The sequence below is a fragment of the Scyliorhinus torazame genome, chromosome 21 (genome assembly GCF_047496885.1).
Source record: "Scyliorhinus torazame isolate Kashiwa2021f chromosome 21, sScyTor2.1, whole genome shotgun sequence".
In the NCBI taxonomy this organism is placed as follows: Eukaryota; Metazoa; Chordata; class Chondrichthyes; order Carcharhiniformes; family Scyliorhinidae; genus Scyliorhinus; species Scyliorhinus torazame.
In genome coordinates, this window is record NC_092727.1 from 103,026,642 (window position 1) to 103,048,937 (window position 22,296).

The following is a 22,296-nucleotide window of genomic DNA, read 5'->3' on the forward strand; positions in this document are numbered from 1 at the left end:
TTCTCGGCGCTGCCAATGCTGGAAAACACATGGCTAAATGCGCTCGCTCTGGGACTTTGTTTCTCTTTTAATAAAATCGCGCCTTCTGTTTCATTTCCATTAACCCGTGCCCAGAGTCGCCCCTAGTTCTCCCCTGTCTTATTCTGTATAACACTGGGGGTTCTACAGAAGGGTTATAAGCTCGCACATCCCTAATGAGCATGGTCAACTGGACGGTGATGTCTGCCTTGGTGGCTAATGGATCCTACCCCAGTGCTTCGTGATCCCATGCACCCAAGTGATTATTTCTGAACCAATCCCATCCATTAACTTTGAGTCTGTGGGCAGCTGACATTGCTGCGGATTAACTCTTGATGGCCAATTAGTCTGTTAGAGGGCAGAATTCTTTTCCGATTCAGTGATAGCTAACATGCACCCTTCTTGCTCAGGTTGCATCATTCTGATATCTCATTGCTGTGATGCCTCTACACCTGACTCTTCGACACCCCCTGGCTGGGCAATTGTGTTGCCTTCCTTTGGGCGTCTCATCCACCCCGTGCACTAGGTCCACCTCCTTGATTTTCATCACACCCCACCCCTTGTGGCCCACAGCGGCAGTTGCCCCGCCACAGTTATCAGACTAACACAGCCCTCTGTGAAATTTTAAATAACACAGGCAGCAGACTAATACAGCTTGATAAGAACTTTTAAACAACAACAGCAGACCTCTTGACGACCCTCATCAACTCAACCCCCATACCGGACATCCCTGAGACTACCCAGCCTCCGGAGCTATCCACTAAACTCTGTTCCCTTGGACCTTCTGATGGAGACAGTGGTGCTCACCTCCTTCCTCCCTCTTGGAGGTTGTGGCGTCTGGTTCCCATTTTTAAAAAGCAGTAGTAATTCGTGCCATCCTGACATCACGCCTGGTGGGTGGGAACATTCAATGAGGGCTGAAGATGTGACGTAAACCAAGCTAATTATATTATAGTGGATTCAGATTCATGCAAATCAGGTTCGTACCCTTCCTGTGTGTGAACTTGATCATGTCATTGGGAAGGACCCGGGAAGATTGGCCGGGATTCTCCCTTCTGGGGACTAGGTCCCCACGCCGGCGGGAAAACCGGCGCCAACCACTCCGGCGTCAACAGCCCCCGAAAGTGTGGACGCCGGAGGGGTTGCCGCCGCTCCAGCCGGCACTGAAGGGCCGGCGCGAGTTCGCGCATGCGCGGAACGGCCGGCATGATCTCGCGCGTGCATGGAACGGCCGGCGTGATTCCGCGCATGCGCAGACCGGCCGGCGTATTTTCGCGCATGCGCAGACCGGCCGGCGTATTTTCGCGCATGCGCAGACCGGCTGGCGTATTTTCGCGCATGCGCAGGGGGGTTCTCTTCTCTGCGCCGGCCCCCGGGCATTATGGCGGAGCCCTACAGGGGCCCGGCGCAAAAGGAAGAAGTGCCCCCATGGAACAAGCCCTTCCACAGTTCGGTGGGCCCCGATCGCGGGCCAGGCCACCGTTGGGGCCCCCCCCCCAGGGTCGGATCCCCCCCCCTCGCCCCGAGGACCGCCCACGCATACTCACCTGCCAGGTCCCGCCAGTGCATGAGTTGAGTGATTAACGCCAGCGGGACTGCCCAAAAATAGACGGCCGCTCGGCCCATTGGGGCCCGTTGAATCACCGGGGTGACTGCTGCCAACGGCCCCCGACCGGCGTGACGGGAATCCCGGCCCCGCCCGAAAAACGGCGCCGGAGAGTACGACAGCCGGCGCCAGGGCAGGATTCGCACCTCCCCCTGGGGATACTCCGACCCGGTGGGGTCGAACAATCCCCCCCATTGCCTTCCGAAATCTCGCCAGCGCAAATCTCATTTTTGGGTGTCGCGCAGGATTTAATGGCCATCATGGGATTCGCACCCACAGCTAACAGGCCCACTAAATCCCACCCTGAGTCTAGAGTGTGATTATTTACAACTTATTGGGAACCAGAAAACAGCACCGTAGCATTGTGGATAGCACAATTGCTTCACAGCTCCAGGGTCCCAGGTTCGATTCCGGGTTGGGTCACTGTCTGTGCGGAGTCTGCACATCCTACCTGTGTGCGTGGGTTTCCTCTGGGTGCTCCGGTTTCCTCCCACAGTCCAAAGATGTGCAGGTTAGGTGGATCAGCCATGATAAATTGCCCTTAGTGTCCAAAATTGCCCTTAGTGTTGGGTGGGGTTACTGGGTTATGGGGATAGTGTGGAGGTGTTGACCTTGGGTTGGGTGCTCTTTCCAAGAGCTGGTGCAGACTCGATGGGCCGAATGGCCTCCTTCTGCACTGTAAATTCTATGATAACACGAAGCAAGAAGTTGGAAGCATGAGTACAGATAAAACATTGAATAAAAATCATGTTCAGACATAGAATGTGTTAGATATCTGGGGATTCAAATGGCTAAGGATTGGGGACAGCAGGGCAGCACGGTGGCGCAGTGGGTTAGCCCTGTTGCCTCACAGCGCCGAGGTCCCAGGTTCGATCCCGGCTCTGGGTCACTATCAGTGTGGAGTTTGCACATTCTCCCCATGTGTGCGTGGGTTTCGCCCCCACAACCCAAAGATGTGCCGGCTAGGTGGATTGGCCACCCTAAATTGCCCCTTAATTGGAAAAAATGAATTGGGTACACATTTAAAAAAAAATTTTTTTTAATTGATTAAAAAAAAGGATTGGGGGCAGCTTCACAAGTTAAATCTGGGCAAAGCGATCGATCAAATGAAAAGGGACTTCCGCAGATGGGTCATGCTCCCGCTGACGCTGGTGGGAAGGGTCCAGATGGTGAAGATGACGGTCCTTCCGAGACTGTTTTTCTTTTTTCAATGTCTCCCGATTTAGTCCCAAAGGCTTTTTTCAGGAAAATGAACGGGGCGAGATCGGGTTTTGTGCGGGCTGGCAAAACCCCGAGAGTAAAGAACGCACTCCTGGAACGGGGTCATGGAGTGGGGGGGTTGACCCTCCTGAGCTTTATTAACTATGACTGGGTGGCCAACATATCGATGGTCAGGTAGTGGGGGAGGGGTCGGTTTGGGAGCGAGTGGAGGCAGCATCCTGCAAGGGTACAGGTTTGGAGGCTTTACTAATGGGGCCTCTGCCGTTCTCGCCGGCTCGGTACTCGACAAGCCCTGTGGTGGTGGCAGCTCTTAGGGTGTTGGGGCAACGGAGGCAGCACATGGGTCTGGAGGGGGCGTCAATGTGGTCACCGATCTGTGACAACCACCGGTTTGCCCCGGGGGGGGGTGGCTGGATGGGGGCTTTAAGAGATGGCAGTGGGCAGGGATTGAGAGATTTGGGGACCTATTCATCCAGGAGGGCTGTCGGACCTTGGAGTTCATTAGAGGAGAAGTTCGAGCTGCCGGGTGGGAACGGGTTTCGGTACCTTCAGTTGCGGGATTTTATACAGAGCAGGTTCCAAGCTTTCCTCGCCTCCCCCTGAGGGGATTACAGGATAAGGTGATGTCATAAACAGGGGTTGGAGAACTTCCGGTTACGGTGGGCGGGAGGCAGCCGCGCGTTGGAGCGCTCCCGTTCGTGAACGGCATTGTCGGGGGTTAACGCTCGGTCCTCGGGCCAGCGAAGGCAGTAAAAGTCAGGAGACAGCACAGAGGAGGGGAATGTCGAAGACCAGCAAAAAAACAGCCGTGAAAAAAGCGGCTGAAAGTCCGTCGGGGAGTGGAAAGGTCACCGCGAGGTCAGTAAAGAAAATGGAAGCTGGAGCACCAGGGAAGGCCGCATTGCTTACGGCTGAAGAAATAACTAAGGTGATGGCTGCGTAATTCGAAAGGCAGTTTGCAAAATGCATGGAGACGGCGAGGAAGGAGATGAGGGAGGTTTTGACTGCGCTGGTGGAGGAGGCGATATCCCCGGTGATGACGGCGGTGGCGAGCGCAGTGGCGGAGGTGCGAGAGCAAGGGGAGGCGCTGAAGGAAGTGGAGGAGACGTTATTGCAGCACAGTGATCAACTTGCCTCGATGGGGAAGGAGATGCGGAAGGTGATGGACACTAACAAGGATCTGCGAGGAAAAATGGAAAACCTGGAAAACAGATCCAGGCGACAGAATTTGAGGGTCGTGGGGCTGCCCGAAGGAGTTGAAGGACCAAAGCCGACTGAGTATTTTGCCGCGATGCTGGCAAAACTATTGGAGGTGGGGGAGGATCCCTCCCGATATGAACTGGATCGGGCTCATCGGTCGTGGAGGCCTGTACCAAAGGCGAGTGAGCTGCCAAGGGCAGTGACTCTGTGCTTCCGTAGATACAGTATGAAGGAGAAGGTCCTGAGCTGGGCCAAGCAGAAGCGGGTGGTGCAGTGGGCTGGAGCTGGTACACGTGTATACCAGGACTTTACGGTGGAGCTGGCGAGGAGGCGGGCTGCCTTCAACCGGGTGAAGAGGGCACTATACATTAGCAACGTGCAGTGCGGCATTGTATATCCAGCGAAGCTGAGGGTGACTTATAAGCTCAGGGACTTTTATTTTGGAACGGCGGAAGCAGCGGAGGAGTTTGCGAAGGCAGAAGGACTGTGGCAGAACTGACAAATTGAGAAATGGCCATGTGCCGATGTAACCTTATGACTGTATTTTCTTCTTTTTTGTTTCACTGCGTGCGGGTGAATGGGCTAAAGGAGCCAATGTTGTATATATTTGGATAAGGGAAGGGATGGAACTTTCACTCAAAATGAGGGCTCTTTGGGGTGTAGGTGGATATGCGGGGTTTGTGTGCTAAAAGGGGATCTCTGGGCTTTCCTAGGGCCGGGCAAGGGGGAAAGGGACCCGGGTGGGGGCATCCACGCTGGCCGGTTTAAGCCGGCCAGTGAACGGGAGTGAGGTGGGGGGAGGGGCTGCGGCCATCAGAGCCTGGCAGAACAGGGTCCGAGTGGTCTAGCCGGGGTGGAAAGTTGGAGGGTAGGAGCCGAGGTTGGGAGGAGGGGTTTTACAAGAGGCAGTGGACGGGAGGAGCTGGAGACTTGGTGGGGGTGGGGGTGGGGGGTGTACAACACTTGGGTATCATGTACGGTACTCTTTCAGAGTATTTGTTACCATTTACTGTTTGTGGGTGGGGTGTAAATTTTTGAAGGAAAATGTAGAATACATTTTTTTTTTAAAAACAGGGCTTGGAGAGGGGAGGGTTTTGGAGATGTATAAGGAGTTGATGGAGTGGGAAGGGGCTCCTATCAGAAAGTTGAAGAGGAAGTGGGAAGAGGAGCTGGGAGGAGAGTTGGAAATTGAACTGTGGGAAAAAGCCTTGACGAGAGTCAATTCATCCTCGTTGTGTGCCAGACTTAGCTTTATCCAGTTCAAGGTGGTCCACAGGGCCCACATGACGGTAGCCCGGATGAGCAGATTGTTTGAGGAGGTGGAGGATAGATGTGGGCGGTGTGGGAGTAGCTCGCCGAACCATGTACATATGTTATGGGCATGTCCGAAATTGAGGGGATTGTGACAGGGATTTGCGGATGTTATGTCAGAAGTGCTGGAAGAGAGGGTAACTCCCAAGTCCAGAACTGGCAATATTTGGGGTATCGGAAGAGCCGGGGGCCAAGGGGCGGAGGGAGGCCGATGTCCTGGCCTTCTCCTCCCTGGTGGCCAGGAGACAGATTTTGCTGGGATGGGGGGACTCGCAGCCCCCAATGTCAGAAGTGTGGGTCAGCGATATGACAGGGTTTCTCAGTCTGGAAAAAAAATCAAGTTCGCTTTGAGAGAATCAATTCAAGGGTTCGCCCGGAGATGGCAGCCGTTCATCGATTTCTTCAAGGAAAATTGAACGTCAGCAGTAAGTGGTGGGGGTGGGGGGTGAAGGGGGGGGGGGAGGAAAACAGGAGGCATGGCAATGTTTGATAAGGACAGGGAACTTAGTATTCGGGTAATTACAGGATAGGGCGGGGGTAGTAGGGGACGATGTTTACTATTTTTTGTTTTTTAGGTGTTTTGCGTGTGTCAGCCTGCGCGGTTATTTAAGAAATGTTCATGTGTTAAACTGAAAATTACAAATGCTTCAATAAAATATTTTCCATAAAAAAAGACATAGAATATGACGTGTCATCTCCGCATATCTCCGAGGCATAAACAACTTTGGGGAGTCCATGACAGAAAATTACTGTCTCGTGTTTTGTTTAATTTTGCAGCGCTTGACGATTTCAGCAGTTGGAAGCAAAGGCTGTGTTCAATTTCCCGCTCGGATGACCGATGAATTTTTAATGCTCAGAGTGTGTAGAACTGGGCACTTGGGCAGTCAATTTTCACGTTTCTCGACTGGTAGACACTGTGTGAGTGTAAGTGGCAAATAGAATTAGCAAGGGTCTTGCCACTCCCTGCCTTCATCTGGCAAATAAGCAATTTTAAATGTATTTCTTAGCTCCAGAATTGATTTCCTTATTTTCCCAATGTACTAAATGAAGCTGTTTGATATGCAGTAGTGTTGTTACAAAAGAATGAGGAGCAGGTGAAGGCCACTGGGCCTCTCGACTCTACTCCACCACTAATTAAAATCATGGCTTATCTGATTGTAACTTCAACCCCACATTCCCGCCTACCCCTAATAACCTTTCACCCCCTTGATAATCAAGAATCTACCTAGCTCTGCCTTAAAAATATTCATGATGTGGAGATGCCGGCGTTGGACTGGGGTGAGTACAGTAAGAAGCCTTACAACACCAGGTTAAAGCCCAACAGGTTTGTTTCGAATCACTAGCTTTTGGAGCACAGCTCCTTCCTCAGCTCTTTCCTCAGACCTGAGGAAGGAGCTGTGCTCCGAAAGCTAGTGATTCGAAACAAACCTGTTGGGCTTTAACCTGGTGTTGTAAGGCTTCTTACTGTAAAAATATTCAGACTTTGCTCCCACTGGCTTTTGAAGAAGTACGTTTGAGAGATTTGCGACCCTCTGAAAGAAAAACATTTCTCCTCACCTATGTCTTAAATGACCGATCCCTTATTTTTATAGTGACCCCTAGTTCTGATTCTCCGTCAAGAGGATAGGTCCTCCATGTCCACCCTGCCAAGACCCCTCAGGATCTTAATGGCTTCAGTCAAGGTGCCTCTTACTACGTAAACTTTAGTAGACACAAGCCTAAAATGTCTACTCTTTCCTCAAACAACACTCATTCCTGCTATTAGTCTAGTAAATCTTCCCTCAACTGCTTCTAATGCAGTTACATACTTACTCAAATAAAGAGACCAATGCACATTACTCCAGATATGGCCACACCAGAGTCCAGTACAGCTGAAGCATTACCTCCCTACATTTCTTTTCAATTCCCCTTGTGATAAACAATAACATTCTACTCGCTTTCCTAATTACTAGCTGTGTCTGCAGACCAGTCTTGTGATTCCTGCACTAGGGCACCCTGATCCCTCTGCACCTCGGAGATCTGCTGTCTTTCGATTAAGTCACCACATTGTTCTCGTTCTAGTTGTAAATTCTTGTTAACATCTCTCCCAAACAAGAGGTGATGATTCAGGTTCATAATTATTTCAGTTTCCTCATTGCAAATAATAATCGATACTGGAAACAGACAGATCTTCATTGGTTTTCGGTACACATGAAGGGGTTGTTGGTGAAGATTTGGGTTTTCCAGCTCATCTTTTGAATCCTCACCCACCCAAGGCAGGTTCTGAGGCTGTGGGGGAGCATAAAATTGAATGGCCACCCAGAAACCTGCCTGCCCAAATTCAGCTGCAGTTTCTCGCTTGGGCGGGCAGGGCCTTGGGCAGGAAACCTGCCCTGTCATCTATTGATGTCCTTCAGGGGTTACCTAATGGCTGCTTAAGGGCCTTTACCCACCCAGCTTCAATTTCTAGGCTGGCTGGTTGGGTAGGAAAGTCCCATTAAACCCATCTCAGGCAGGAAGGGGGAGAGCGCCTCATGCTGGAGGCCCCCTCAGAGTTGGGACACGTTCTCCTCCCCCTCCTCCACCCACCCCCGAAACCAAGGGACATTGGAGCTTTGGGACCCACCCCAGCCTACCACCTGACACCGCAATCATCACCCTCCCGACTTCCCGGAAGTCCCCTATCCTCCAACCCCCGGGACTTAGTTCCAGGAAGAGCGCATCAGCACTGTTTCTGGCCACTGCAGCCCTGTGCCTGGCTGGGTTGAAGAGCTGTCGGCCAATCTGATTGGCTGGCAACTCTCTCACGGGCAGAGCTTCCTTCCGAGGGCTGACAGATGTTCCACCCGCTGCCAATCAACGCTTAAGCGAGCGTCAAATGGCAGTGGGGGTTCAAGGGTCAGCGGCTGCATGTTAGGTGCCTACTTTCGGGATGGCGATCATGATTGCTCACTGTCCTTAAAATCTTACCCCTAGTTCTTTGTGCAGTCGCTAATTTGGAACGATAAATTACCCCGACTTAAAACTGAACATGGTAAAGATACCTGGTTGACAACATAGCATCGCCACCATGGATATCCTTAAGCCATCGCTGTGATACACGCTTCCTTTTTAGATGTCACCTCATTTACTTGTTGGAGTAGCATTTGAAGAGGATATATGAAACAATTTTCCATTGGCAAGGGCATTGAAAACTATGCGCCCTCCACTGCTCAAAAGTCTTGTGTAAATTTGTTTAAGCTGGTATTGACTGTACCGAAGTCTGTTAAATATTGGCTTTTAGCTGTTTAGTTCTTTTTAATACTGTTTACTTTGACCTGGTTACCTGAGTTATATTTGTAGAATTCAACGACTATATCCTTTCGGTTCTGTCCCTTTGTTGTTAAATGCTGCAGTTCCCCATCAAGCACTGAGGTTTTCAGAAGATAAAGTAAACACACATCACGGATTAATTGTATGAAAGGCAAAATACTTCAGGGACGCATTACGATGTTGCAAATGTAATCTTACTCCCAACTGTGACCTCCTGACCTGCATGCAATATATTAGCAATGGGTTACTGACAGGGAATTAATTGGTCATTTTGGGAGATTGTTTCAGTCGAACCTGAGATTGCTTTACTTCTTCGAGTAGATATAGTGAATGTTGAATGGAAGCATTGCTTGTATTTATATGGTTTTATTTGCAGGCATGAAGCTGGTTAGAAATTAATCATCCACATGACCAGAATGTCCAATCATTCTTCTAACAGTAACATGTGGTTTAAATTGGATGAAATGGTGCAAATATTTCACACTGGGGGACAAGTTTGAGAGGCCGTTCTTGACCAGACAAGCTATATTTGCTCTGATGTAAGGAACTGAAGTCAAAGGTTTACTTCTGCTCATAGCTTGTTGTGTCTGTGTACCAATCAGGACAGCATGGAGCTGCACACATCAGGAAGGTGTAAGGATATGGGGCGGGATTCTGTGATCCTGAGGCTAAGTGTTAACGCCTTCGGAAACGTCAACACGGCCTCAGGATCAGCTATTCTGGCCCCTACAGGGGGCCAGCACGGCATTGGAGTGGTTCACGCCGCTCCAGCTGCTGATCCTGTCGCGAACTGGGTGCCGCGGGATCCGCGCATGCGCAGTGGCACCGGCTGGGAGCAGGTGTGGGCGGCGCCGGCGGGACTCGGGTTTTTCACGACGGCCACTCGGCCCATCCCGGGCCAAGAATTGGCGGGGAGGCTGCGTAGAGCGGCCCCCGACCGGCGCTGCGCCAACCACGCCGGTGCCAATGGTGGAGAATCGCGTGCCGGCAGCGTGGTGCGTTTTGTGCCGGTCGCGGGGATTCTCCGAGTCTCCACAGGTGTGGCAGTGAGGGAGCTACTTGCACCCTGGTTGGGGTTTGGTGTGGGGGGAGGGAGCAGTGGTGGAGGAAACTAGCTCTCCATTAAAATAGCTCAGTGGAAAAGTACACAAGCGGTTACTTGATGAAGATGAGCTTTTGCTTTGCTACTTGCTATGATTAGACAGATAGCCTCTTAAATACTTACTGTTGAGGCTCCTGCATCCTGACTGGCGAATGCATGTGCTGGAGACTTTCCAGTTCTCATGGAACCATACATACCCAAACAAGATTTAGCACAGGCATACAACAAGTAATATAACCCAGAACGCTACAGTGACTTGGTATATGTAGGCTGTTGTTGTCATTGTGCTGACCCCATTTTGTTGCATTGGGAGAAACTGCTTTGTCAGCTTTTAAACATATAATGAAGAGCTGTGCTGATGGTCTTGTGTCTGTTTAACTTGACAAACATACTGCAATGCAATGTTGGCCATCAGATCACGGCTGCAAAAATAATTCCCAAATCAAAACCTAGTCTTGTTTCTTTAGGGAGCCTGCTCTCATTTAAACAGAATGAATATTTCATGGTGTGTGTTTAATAAAAGACAGAATAAGGAGTAAACCAGCTGTTGATTTCCCCTGTGTCGAAATGTAACATCTCACCACAGTTAGGAGACCACACGGTACTCTAGCCTACAATTACTACTCTGCAATTCTAAAACCAATGAAGTGTGCAGAGTAAGTTAATAAATAGTGTGGGCTGCAGCATGGGCGACATGTGTGAGAGCATTTATTTTCAATCTAAAACCACATTGAAGAGTTGTATAATGAGTTTGCGATCCACAGGTTTTCATTCGAAAACGGTTCACTTTGTGTAATGATGCCAAGGCAAGGAATATCACAATTACAGCCTCGAGACATCATCAAATATGTATGAAGAATCCATCACAAACTCACTTGAATTCTGGGAGCTTTTGCATCGAGTTTGACTCTCTAGATGTGTAATGCTGTATCATTGAAGTATTTAGCCAGCAGGAGTGACTTAATCTTTGTGATTAATGGTTACTGTAACACTGTACCCTTGTCACCATGTAAGGTGATGCCCCCTTTAAGACCGGGCTTGGAACCCTGGGGGACTCCGCCTCCAGCCTCTGCCCATCTGGGAGCCGTATATAAGGGGCCACCTTGTGGGTGGCACCTCTGTTAACACACGTCTCGGCACTAGTCTAGTTCTTAGTTTATTAAAGCCTTCTTTACTGTTTACACTCTAAGCGTCGTTATTGAGGGTACAACAATTTAATAAGCTAAACTACATCAGGATGGACGCAGGCCTAAAACCAGAGTAACTCAACCTGGAAGCACGGACACCGGAGGCAAAGGAAATTTTTTAATACTGGCACCGATGCTTCGAGGCCTACCTGGACTCCTCAGAGACTCCCATCCTGGGGCCACGCAAGCTGCGCCTACTCCACGCCCGGGTGAGTCATAGAATCTCCGCCACGCTTGAAAAGGCGACGACTTATGAAGTGGCGGTCGAGCTACTCCGCAAGCGGTTCGTCAAACCCATCAACGAGACACACGCCAGGCATCTGCTCTCTACCTGCCGGCAGTGCTCGGGGGAATCGCTAGACAAATTCGTCGAAAACTTCACCGCGCTTGCCAGGGACTGTGACCACCAGGATGTGACAGGGGAAGTCCATATGAACCTGCACATCAGAGACGCTTTCGTGTCCGGCATACGCTCGACCTACATCCGGCAGCGGCTGCTCGAAAACGGTGCAAAAGACCTCCAGGACACGCTAACGCTCGCCTTCTCGCTGGAGGTGGCCTGACATAATTTGGGCACATACCCCGCGGACTCTGCGAGCCCCCCTCGGACTTCCTCAGACTCAGCCACGTTACGGCCCTGCGCCGCGCGGTGACCCGCTCATCCTGGGGGCACACCGTGCTACTTCTGTGGGCAGGGCCAGCATCCATGCCCACGCTGCCCAGCCCGCTCCGCGATCTGCAGCGACTGCGGGAAGAAGGGGCATTTTGCGAGGGTCTGCCTGGCCAGGCCCAGGGGCCAGAAGAACAAAGAACAGCCGGCCTGAAAATCAGGCTCTCAGGCCCGCAGGCCTCGCAATGCGGCTACGCACCGACCCGACACGCCCCCTTCTGATGCGTCATCAGCTTTGTGCGAATCATGGGAGCGGCCATCTTGTCGGCGGCCATCCTCTCGACCCGACACATGCAACCGACGGCGGCGGCCATTTTACGAGTCCGACTCGGCTGAGGACTCGGACTACCCGCGAGTGGGAGCGATCAACCTCGACCAAACTCGGCCAAAACATCTGCAAAACTCAATGATAAAGGTCCAAGTCAACGGGCGCAACACTACATGCCTCTTCGACTCCGGGAGCATGGAGAGCTTTATCCATCCAGAAACGGTAAGGCGCTGCTCCCTAATCACCCATCCCGCATCCCAAACCATAGCCCTCGCATCTGGGTCCCACTCGGTACAAATCAAAGGGTACTGTATCGCGGATCTCTCGATCCAGGGCGCCAAGTACACCCGTTTCAAATTTTATATCTTCCCCCACCTCTGCGCCCCGCCACTGGATTTCCAGTGCAGCCACCAAAGCCTGACACTGAAGGTCGACGGACCCATGCCCCCCCCCTCACGGTATGCAGCCTTGCGACACTGAAAGTCGCACCCCCTTCTCTATTCGCGAACCTCACTCCCGACTGTAAGCCCGTCGCCACCAGGAGCCGGCGGTACAGTGCCCAAGACATGACTTTTATCAAGTCAGAGGTCTAGCGTTTACTGGGAGAGGGAGTCATCGAGGCTAGCAGCAGCCCTTGGAGAGCACAAGTGGTGGTCGTCCGGTCCGGGGATAAGAAACGGATGGTTGTGGATTATCATAGAATTTTGATTATCATAGAATTTACAGTGCAGAATTTATAGCCAGAACATAAACCGCTTCACGCAGCTTGATGCGTACCCCCTTCCTCGCATAGCAGAAATGGTCAATCGGATCGCCCAATACCGAGTATTTTCCACAGCCGACCTCAAATCCGCCTACCACCAGTTCCCCATCCAACCAAAAGACCGTCCCTTTACTGCCTTCGAAGCAGCCGGCCGGCTCTTCCACTTCCTCAGGGTCCCCTTCGGTGTCACAAATGGGGTCTCCGTCTTTCAAAGGGCGATGGACCAAATGGTGGACCAGTACGGTTTGCGGGCTACATACCCGTACTTGGACAATGTCACCATCTGCGGCCATGACCAGCAGGACCATGACGCAAACCTCGAAAAGTTCCTCCAGACCGCCCAAGCCCTTAACCTGACCTATAATGAGGAAAAATGCGTTTTCATAGAACATAGAACATAGAAAATAGAAAATACAGCACAGAACAGGCCCTTCGGCCCACGATGTTGTGCCGAACCTTTGTCCTAGATTAATCATAGATTATCATTGAATTTACAGTGCAGAAGGAGGCCATTCGGCCCTTTGAGTCTGCACCGGCTCTTGGAAAGAGCACCATACCCAAACTCAACACCTCCACCCAACACCAAGGGCAATTTGGACATTAAGGGCAATTTATCATTGGCCAATTCACCTAACCCGCACATCTTTGGACTGTGGGAGGAAACCGGAGCACCCGGAGGAAACCTACGCAGACACGGGGAGGACGTGCAGACTCCGCACAGACAATGACCCAAGCCGGAATCGAACCTGGGACCATGGAGCTGTGAAGCAATTGCGCTATCCACAATGCTACCGTGCTGCCCTTAAGAACATGGCTAGCCGGGTTGTTTTCCACACAACCCGGCTAGCCATCCTTGGCTATGTCGTGGGAAACAGGGTCCTAGGTCCCGACCCTGACCGCATGCGACCCCTAAAGGAACTCCCGCACCCCCACAGCCTCAAGGCCCTCAAATGGTGCTTGGGGCTCTTCTCCTACTATGCCCAGTGGGTCCCCAAATATGCGGACAAAGCCCGCCCACTCATAAAGACCACCACATTTCCCCCCTCGGCTGAGGCTCGATTGGCCTTCAACCGCATCAAGGCCGATATCATCAAGGCCGCTATGCGCGCGGTGGACGAAACTATCCCCTTCCAGGTAGAGAGCGATGCGTCAGACATCGCCCTGGCTGCTACCCTCAATCAGGCAGGCAGACCAGTAGCGTTCTTCTCCCGGACCCTCACCGCTTCCGAGGTTCGACACTCTGCAGTCGAGAAGGAGGCACAAGCCATTGTGGAGGCTGTACGGCACTGGAGGCACTACCTAGCCGGTAGGAGGTTCACCCTCATCACCGACCAATGGTCGGTCGCCTATATGTTCGATAACACGCAACAGGGCAAAATTAAAAACAATAAAATTTTGAGGTGGAGGATCAAACTCTCCACCTACATGTACGATATCAAGTATCGTCCAGGGGAGCTCAACAAGTGCCCAGATGCCCTGTCCCGCGGCACGTGCGCCAACGCGCAGGAGGACCGCCAGCAAGCCATCCACAATGACCTCTGCCATCCGGGGGTTACCCAGCTCGTCCACTTTATCTAGTCCCGCAACCTACCTTACTCAACCAAGGAGGTCAAGGCCATGATCAGGGCCTGCCAGATCTGTGCGGAGTGCAAACCGCACTTCTACCGGCCAGACAAGGCTCGGCTCGTGAAGGCATCGGGGCCCTTTGAGCGACTGAGCGTGGACTTCAAGGGGCCCCTCCCGTCCACCAATCGTAATGCCTATTTCCTCACCGTTATCGATGAGTTCTCCCGCTTCCCATTCGCCATTCCCTGCCCCGACATGACCTCAGCCACCGTGATTAAGGCACTGCACAGCATCTTCGGTTTCCCCGCTTATATCCACAGCGACCGGGGACATCGTTCATGAGCGATGAACTGCGTCAGTATCTGCTCAGCAAAGGCATCGCCTCGAGCAGAACGACCAGTTATAACCCGTGGGGAAATGGGCAGGTGGAGAGGGAGAACGCGATAGTTTGGAAGGCTGTCCTTCTGGCCCTACTGTCGAGAAATCTCCCAACTACCCGCTGGCAGGAGGTCCTGCCCGATGCCCTACACTCCATTAGGTCGCTCCTCTGCACGGCCACGAAAGACCCCTCACAACCAATTGTTTGTCTTCCCCAGGAAGTCTACCTCCGGGGTCTCGCTTCCACATTGGCTGACAGCTCTGGGACCTGTTCTTCTCCGGAGGCACACGAGGAGCCATGAAATGAAATGAAATGAAAATCGCTTATTGTCGCAAGTAGGCTTCAAATGAAGTTACTGTGAAAAGCCCCTAGTCGCCACATTCCGGCGCCTGTTCAGGGAGGCTGTTACGGGAATTGAACCATGCTGCTGGCCTGCCTTGGTCTGCTTTCAAAGCCAGCAATTTAGCGCTGTGCTAAACAGCCCCTTAAAACGGACCCCCTGGTCGAGAAGGTCCAATTACTCCACGCCAACCCCAGTTACGCCTACGTGGAGTACCCCGATGGCAGGCAAGATACGGTTTCCCTCCGGGACCTGGCACCCGCTGGATCCCCCACTCCAGACGCCCCTTCCCGCGCCGCTCCCCTGCAGGAGCCGGCATCCCCTACAACACCCCCCCTCCCAGCCCCACTCTCTGTTGGTGAGCACCTACCTAGCGCCCCCCCTCTACACACCTCGCCGGCATCGGCACCGCTACCCCCGGCCCCACCTATTCCCCCTGCGCCCCGTTCCCCTCCCCCGACCCGGACCAAGGCTCCGACCGCCATGCTCCCGGACGTACCCTCAACCAAGACGTCCATGTCCGCCGCACCACCGCCCGAGCTGAGGAGGTCGATAAGGACGATCCGGCCACCGAGATGAATGGACTTATGATGGCACTTCACCCCCGCCGGAATCTTTTTTAAACAGGGGGTGAATGTGATGAACGGTTACTGTAACACTGTACCCTTGTCATCATGTAAGGTGATGTCCCCTTTAAGACTGGGCTTGGCACCATGGGGGACTCTGCCTCTGGCTCCGCCCATCTGGGAGCCATATATAAGGGGCCGCCATGTGGGCTGCACCTCTGTTAGCACACGTCTCGGCACCAGACTAGTTCTTAGCTTATTAAAGCCTTCTTTACTGTTTACACTCTAAGCGTCGTTATTGAGGGTACCACAATCCTGTATTGCAGCCTATCACTTTCCTTGGGAAACATCCTAAAATATTTTGCATCCAGTGACTTGATGTTGAGAAGCCTTAGCACAGGGCTAAATCGCTGGCTTTGAAAGCAGGCCAAGGCAGGCCAGCAGCACGGTTCAATTCCCGTACCAGCCTCCCCGAACAGGCGCCGGAATGTGGCGACTAGGGGCTTTTCACAGTAACTTCATTTGAAGTCTACTTGTGACAATAAGCAAATTTCATTCATTCAACTGGAAAGGCCTGGGCAGGAGGACTGTGCACACTACAATGGATAGTAGGGACTGAGAAACTAGGAATTTATGAGGCTGCAGACTGCACAGTTTAATCCCCTTGTGTTAATCCAGGTGTCATTGTAAAAATGCTGGAATTGGAAAGAATGCCCTGAGGTGACTATTAAAAGCCCCCACTTGACAGATTAATTGGGTGTTCTGACAATCAAATGTCTAGATATTATTAAGGCTTGCAGGAGCTTCAGTTATTTTTTTAACAATGATTTGTTTTGTTTCAGGAATAATGTTTACAGTGTGCAGAGCAAAATGGATAGTAAATTTGTTAAAGAAAATGCAAAAATCTAATAATCTTCTGTAGAGGCTACTTTGATACTTGAAGGATCAAATGTAGTGTGACATTGCTCTTCCCTTCTCCCCGTGCAAACAAGTGATATTCACACACAGAAGTGAGCATCTTCAAAGCTTACTCTGCTCTGGCTGATTTGATTGCTCCATTGTGGGCAGGTTGAAATTTTAGTTATCGAGAGTATCCACACGTGAAGCAAAGATTAGTCCTGTAAGTTTGCATTCTAAAGCTTTATCGTTTAATGCAAATTCACTTTTTATTTTTAAAAAATGTAAACAAAGGGCTGAAAAAGTAAGGAGACACATGAACGCATCAGTGCGCCGTCACACTGGGACATGGGCAGCACAGTGGTTAGCACTGCTGCCACATAGCGCCAGGGACCTGGGTTTCATTCTGACTTTGGGTGCCTGTGTGGAGTTTGCACGTTCTCCCCATGTCTGCATGTGTTTCCTCCGGGTGCTCTGATTTCCTTCCACAGTCCAAAAATGTGCGGGTTAGGTGTACTGGCCGTGCTAAATTGCCCCTTAGTGTCCAAACGTTAGGCAGAGTTACGGGGATAGGGCAGGGGATAGGTAGGGTGCTCTTTCGGAGAGTTGGTGCAGACTCGATGGGTTGAATGGCCTCCTTCTGCACTGTAGGGATTTTATGGTCCAGATTTTGTGCCTTTATATATGCTATATATTTCTAAGCTAAAGCAGGGAAAAGGCCTTAAAGTGAAACTTATAATTCAGTACGAGTCACTATATTAGTCATATAGAAATGTCTCAACATTTACAGGAAATGTTTGTAATGTTGCACCTGCAGTGATTTCTGATCATCTAAACTTGTGTGTGTGTGGGCCCCCCCCCCCGGGTCATGTTTCGCCAGGAGCTCTCGCTGCAGTGAAGAGTTCCGGTGAGCAAAGCTTCTCAGTGCAGAAAAGTGCGAGCGCCAGGAAACACGTGGATAAATGCACTCTTTATGGTTATTGATTATATCGGGCCCCTGGTCCATTTTTGGTTACCAGTAGTGATCCCCACTGGGGTTACATCATGCCAGCGGGTGGGAATTTCTGGCATTCCTGCACGCTTTGCTGTTAAACCGATTTTGGATATTAAAATTTATGGTACCAAGTTCACCCCTTCGCTGGGCGTGAACCTGATGATGTTGATGGTGTTAGCGGGGAAGAACGCATTCTAAGATCTCCCCGTCACAAATCCCATTATGGCCCACTTGCGAGAGTTTCCGGCCATAGCGGGATTTGAGCCGGGGGATATCAGGGCTGGAAAATCAGCTCCTATATTCCTCCTTTCATACATTTCCAGGCAATTTTCAGTGATGGCCTGTTCCTTTACTTTCTATTTTCTTTACTTTTTATTTTTGGGGAGTGATAGGATGGGGAATACAGGCTGTCTTGGACAATTTGATAGACTATCAGTTGCTTGCTGCCTTTTTCATTCATCATTTCCACCCCCTTACCCCTTCACCATCCCGTAAATCAGAAAGAAGTGATTGTGCCTAAGGAAATTGTTCGTACTTGAGAATTTTCATTACCTTTGAGCACAATGCTCTTTGTTAATGGCTAACCTTGAGTACTTTTCACAATCTCTCGTGCTAATGCTGGCCTAGTGTAGTGTGTTGCAATACATGTTAATGACATCCTTTCAATTTCAGATGTCAGAGTGCTCTGTATTTATGCAGCTTTGGCATTGGTTGGCCTTGTAGTCGCATATATGTTTGGTAGAAGAAATACAATACATTTTCATTACTCTAATGGGACACTGTCTTTGAGATTTTCTGGGCAATAAACTGCAGCTGGTGACCTGGAAGCCCAAAAGTGGCAAAAATGAGCAACATTCAAATTAGTGTGTATTAGAAATGCTTTTTATCGAACAGCCTCTTTACAAAAGTGAGTATATTCCAAAACATATAGACCTGAACGTTATAAGAGAAGATAAATATAGGGTGCAGTCTACCGGCCTTGTTGCGCCCAAAAGGTGGCACGGCCGGGAGATGCCAGGAGATCCCTCTTTTGGAATCTACCTGGCTCACCACGCTTCGCGAAATCTAATGCAATCTTGCGAGATGTCACAATCTGAATCCCGCTCATTGTGGACGGGATCACAATTTTGCAAGTCTGCTTATTAAGAGTAAGACAGCTCACCTCACTCTAATATGCCCTCCCCTGATCCACTCGAGCTGTTGGGATCTAACCCCTTCACCTTGTAGACCTTGGGCGAGTGCCATTCTGTACCGATCCCCGCAAACGGGGATCAGACGGAATGGCACTTCTGGAGATTTCCACGGTGATCGGATGCCCCTAATTGGTTGCCCGCTGGGCAGCGTGCCCCCTGGCACTACTGGTGTCACCCAGGCACCTTGACATTTCCATCTTGGCACACTGACACTGCCAGCCTGGTACCCTGGCTGCCTGGGTGGCATCCTGGCACCGCCAAGGTGCTCAGGTGGCATTGCCAGCTGACAGGGGCAGTGCCAAGGTGCCAGGCTGGCATTTCTCCCATGGCGGGGATTGGGCAACGACCCCCTTATAGGTGAGTTGGGGCTTTGGTGGTGTTCGCGGGTTGCATCGGGTGCCGGGAGATCGGGGCACCATTTTGGTATCCCGATCTGCACCTGCACTGAGGAGTTCTGGCGAGCGGAGCTCTCAGTGCAGGAAATGGGACGAATGCAGCCTATTCCCTGCTGAGGCCCCAAATTGAAACAGTCTCGATAGGTAGCGTGGTATTTCTCGGCGCTGCAAGCACCGGGCCTGGCTTAATGTGCTTGCCACGGGACATTTGGTTAGATTGCGCCCTAAGACTTACTATCAAATATAATCAGGTGAATCGACCCCAAAATCCACAGAGTAATGGCTCAGGCAAGAAAACCAACTCGCAGGCTTCACAGCGACCTTTCTCGCCGCATTGAACAACACTCTGCAATTTAAAAGGGGAAGCGAGATTCACACTGTCAGCTGGACGGGCAGTTCCTAAAGGTGCCGACAAGGCCAGGAATGCCGAGATCAAGGGCGTCCCAATCTTCAACTTAAATTAGAGGCCCCCTGCCCCATATGGACCTGGGGACCCTCCCCACCCCCAAGCATGAGGGCACTCACGCTCCCACAGCACCAATGCCGCCCACCCACGGCCCCAACCATAACACTCGCATCAGTCATAATCATATTAATAATAACCTTTTATTGTCACAAGTATGAAGTTACTGTGGAAAGCCCCCTTGCTCCTCTCTTCATATGTATTGGGGCTCACCTCACTGCACCCTCTTCCCCGTTCTCCCCCCTCTTCCCTGCTCCTCCACTGCAGGCACTAGGGCTCTCCCCACCCCCTCCCCTCCCTGCTCGCAAGTGTCAGGGCTCACCTCCCTCTGCCCACACACACTCCTGTCACACATAAGGGTGACCTCCCCCCCCCCCCCCCAAATGGGGCTCTCCAGAGGGCCCGCCCCCGGCAGTGCCAACCTCAGTTTACGGCAGCTAGTGCTGTCAAACAGCAAGCGTGTCCTCCGTCCCTACATCTCAGCTGCACTTCGACGCTCGGCCTTGGTGATGTGTAGACTGCCTGAATCTCACTGCTGATTGTCACTCCGAGGAAGTTCAGGCCCAAATGATAGCACAACAGTCAAATGCTCATATCTCAATTTTATTCTCCATTTTCTTTCTCCCAGGTTGCTGGTGGGAGCTCCTCAGGCATCAGGTCTCAAGGATCAAAAGGCAAACCGCACTGGAGCCTTATTCTACTGTCCTGTATCAATAAAGCGCAATGACTGTAAACGTGCCAACTTTGAGAAACCAAGTAAGCCAAGACTGTGTTTTTCTGCAATTCCCATCTCGTTTCTTTTAAATCTTTTTATTGGCATTTCCTATATTTAAAAACAGTTGTATATATACACATCACATTTATCTCGCCCGCGCTAATTTCTTTCATTATACAGAGAGGTTTAGTTTGCCATTTGTTTAACTGACCCAGCCGAGCAGGAATCTCCGGCGTGCGATTGGGGACGCGAAAGCGAGGGCGTTGGCCCCCTTCCCCATGTGTAACTCCGGCTGCTCCAATACCCCGAAGATTGCCACTATTGGGCATGACTTCACCCTCACCCCCACAACCTCGGACATTGCCTTGGAGAAGGCTGTCCAGAACCCAGCAAGCTTGGGGCAAGCCCAAAACATGTGGGTGTGGTTGGCCGGGCTCCTCTGGCACCGCTCACATTTGTCCTCCACCTCCGGGAAGAACCTGCTCATTCGGGTTCTGGTCAGGTGCGCTCTGTGCACCACTTTGAACTGCATTAGGCTTAGCCTTGCACAGGAGGAGGTGGAGTTCACCCTGCTCAGTGCTTCGCTCCAGAGTCCCCATCATACCTCTCCCCAGTTCGTCCTCCCATATTTGTCTGGTCTCGTCCAGTGGAGTCCGGGTTCTGTCCAGTAGCTGTCCGTATATTTTCCCACATAGCCCCCCTTCTCGTTGCTTGTGCCTATCAGGTCCTCTAGTAGTGTGCTTTCTGGGGCCCCGGGGTACCCCACTGTCTCTTTGCGGAGGAAGTGTTTTATTTGGAGGTGTCTCATTTCCTGACCTTTTGCTAGCTTCCACTTCCTCGTCAGTTCGTCTAATGTCACCAGTTTGTGCCCTACATAGGAGTCCCCAACTGTCAATATGCCCCCGTCCCGCCTCCATCTTTTGAATGTGGTATCCAGCATGGCTGGGGGGAATCTGTGATTGCCGCATAAGGGAGCCATGGGGGACGTTTTGGCTATCCCGAAGTGTTGTCTCAGCTGGGTCCACGTTCTCAGCGTGGCCGCTATCACTGGGCTCGTTGTGTATCTTGTTGAGGAGGATGGAAGTGCTGCTGTGGCCAGGGCCCGGAGGGTCGTTCCTTTACAGGATGCCTCCTCCACTTGTACCCAATCTTTGTCGGGTTCTTGTACCCATCCCCTCACTCTTTCTGCCGTTGCTGCCCAGTGGTAGTATTGTAGGTTTGGTAAGGCCAATCCCCCATTGATTTTCCTTCTTTGCAGTGTCTGTTTGGGAATTCTCGGGTTTTTACCCCCCCACACACAAACGCCATGATTAGACTGTCTACGTTTTGGAAAAAGGCCTTGGGGATGAAGATCGGAATGGATCTAAACAGGAAGAGGAACCTTGGCAGTACGTTCATCTTGATCGTCTGCACTCTCCCCGCCAGAGAGACTGGGAGTGAGCCCCACCTTTGAAGGTCTCTTCTTACTTCCTCCACCAGGCTGGTCAGGTTCCACTTGTGGATCTGTGTCCAGTCTCTGGCTATCTGGATCCCCAAGTAGCGGAATTTGTTCTGGGCTGTTTTGAACAGGAGCCCCTCCAGCTCTCTCCCTCCCACGTTTGGGTTCACTGGGAATGCCTCACTTTTGCCCAGGTTAAGTTTGTAGCCTGAGAAGGTTCCAAACTCTTTCAGTATTTGCAGTATTGCCTTCAGTCCCTCCTCTGGCTTCGAGGCATAGAGGAGCAGGTCATCTGCATAGAGTGAGACTCTGTGCTCTCTGTCTCCTCTCCGGATTCCCTTCCAGCTTTTCGCGTCCCGCAGGGCTATCGCCAGGGGTTCGATCGCTCACACGAACAAGAGTGGGGACAGGGGGTAGCCCTGTCTTGTTCCTCTCTGTAGCTGGAAGTATTTAGAGCTGGTGGTGTTAGTTCGGACGCTCGCTTTGGGAGCATTGTACAAGAGCCTCACCCAGGCGGCGAACCCCGCTCCTAGCCCAAACCGTTCCAGTACCTCGGAGGTATTTCCATTCGACTCTGTCAAAGGCCTTTTCTGCGTCCAGGGAGACGATCACCTCTGGTGTTCTCTCCCCAGAGGGGGTCATTATTATGTTCAGCAGCCGCCTGATGTTCGCTGTGAGCTGCCTACCCTTGACAAAGCCGGTTTGGTCCTCTG

At 51.5% G+C, this 22,296-nt stretch overlaps 1 protein-coding gene across 2 annotated transcripts in view; it reads left to right on the forward strand.

Moving 5' to 3' along the window:
- itga3b (integrin, alpha 3b) overlaps positions 1-22,296 on the forward strand; it is a 272,129-nt gene that overhangs the window by 103,430 nt on the left and 146,403 nt on the right. For both annotated transcript variants that reach the window (XR_011937490.1, XM_072487143.1), the window contains exon 2: positions 20,059-20,186. Coding sequence is in view for 1 of the 2 variants with exons in the window: in XM_072487143.1 (XP_072343244.1) it covers positions 20,059-20,186 (128 nt within the window). In the remaining variant the exon portion in view is untranslated. The remainder of the gene's footprint in view (positions 1-20,058; positions 20,187-22,296) is intronic.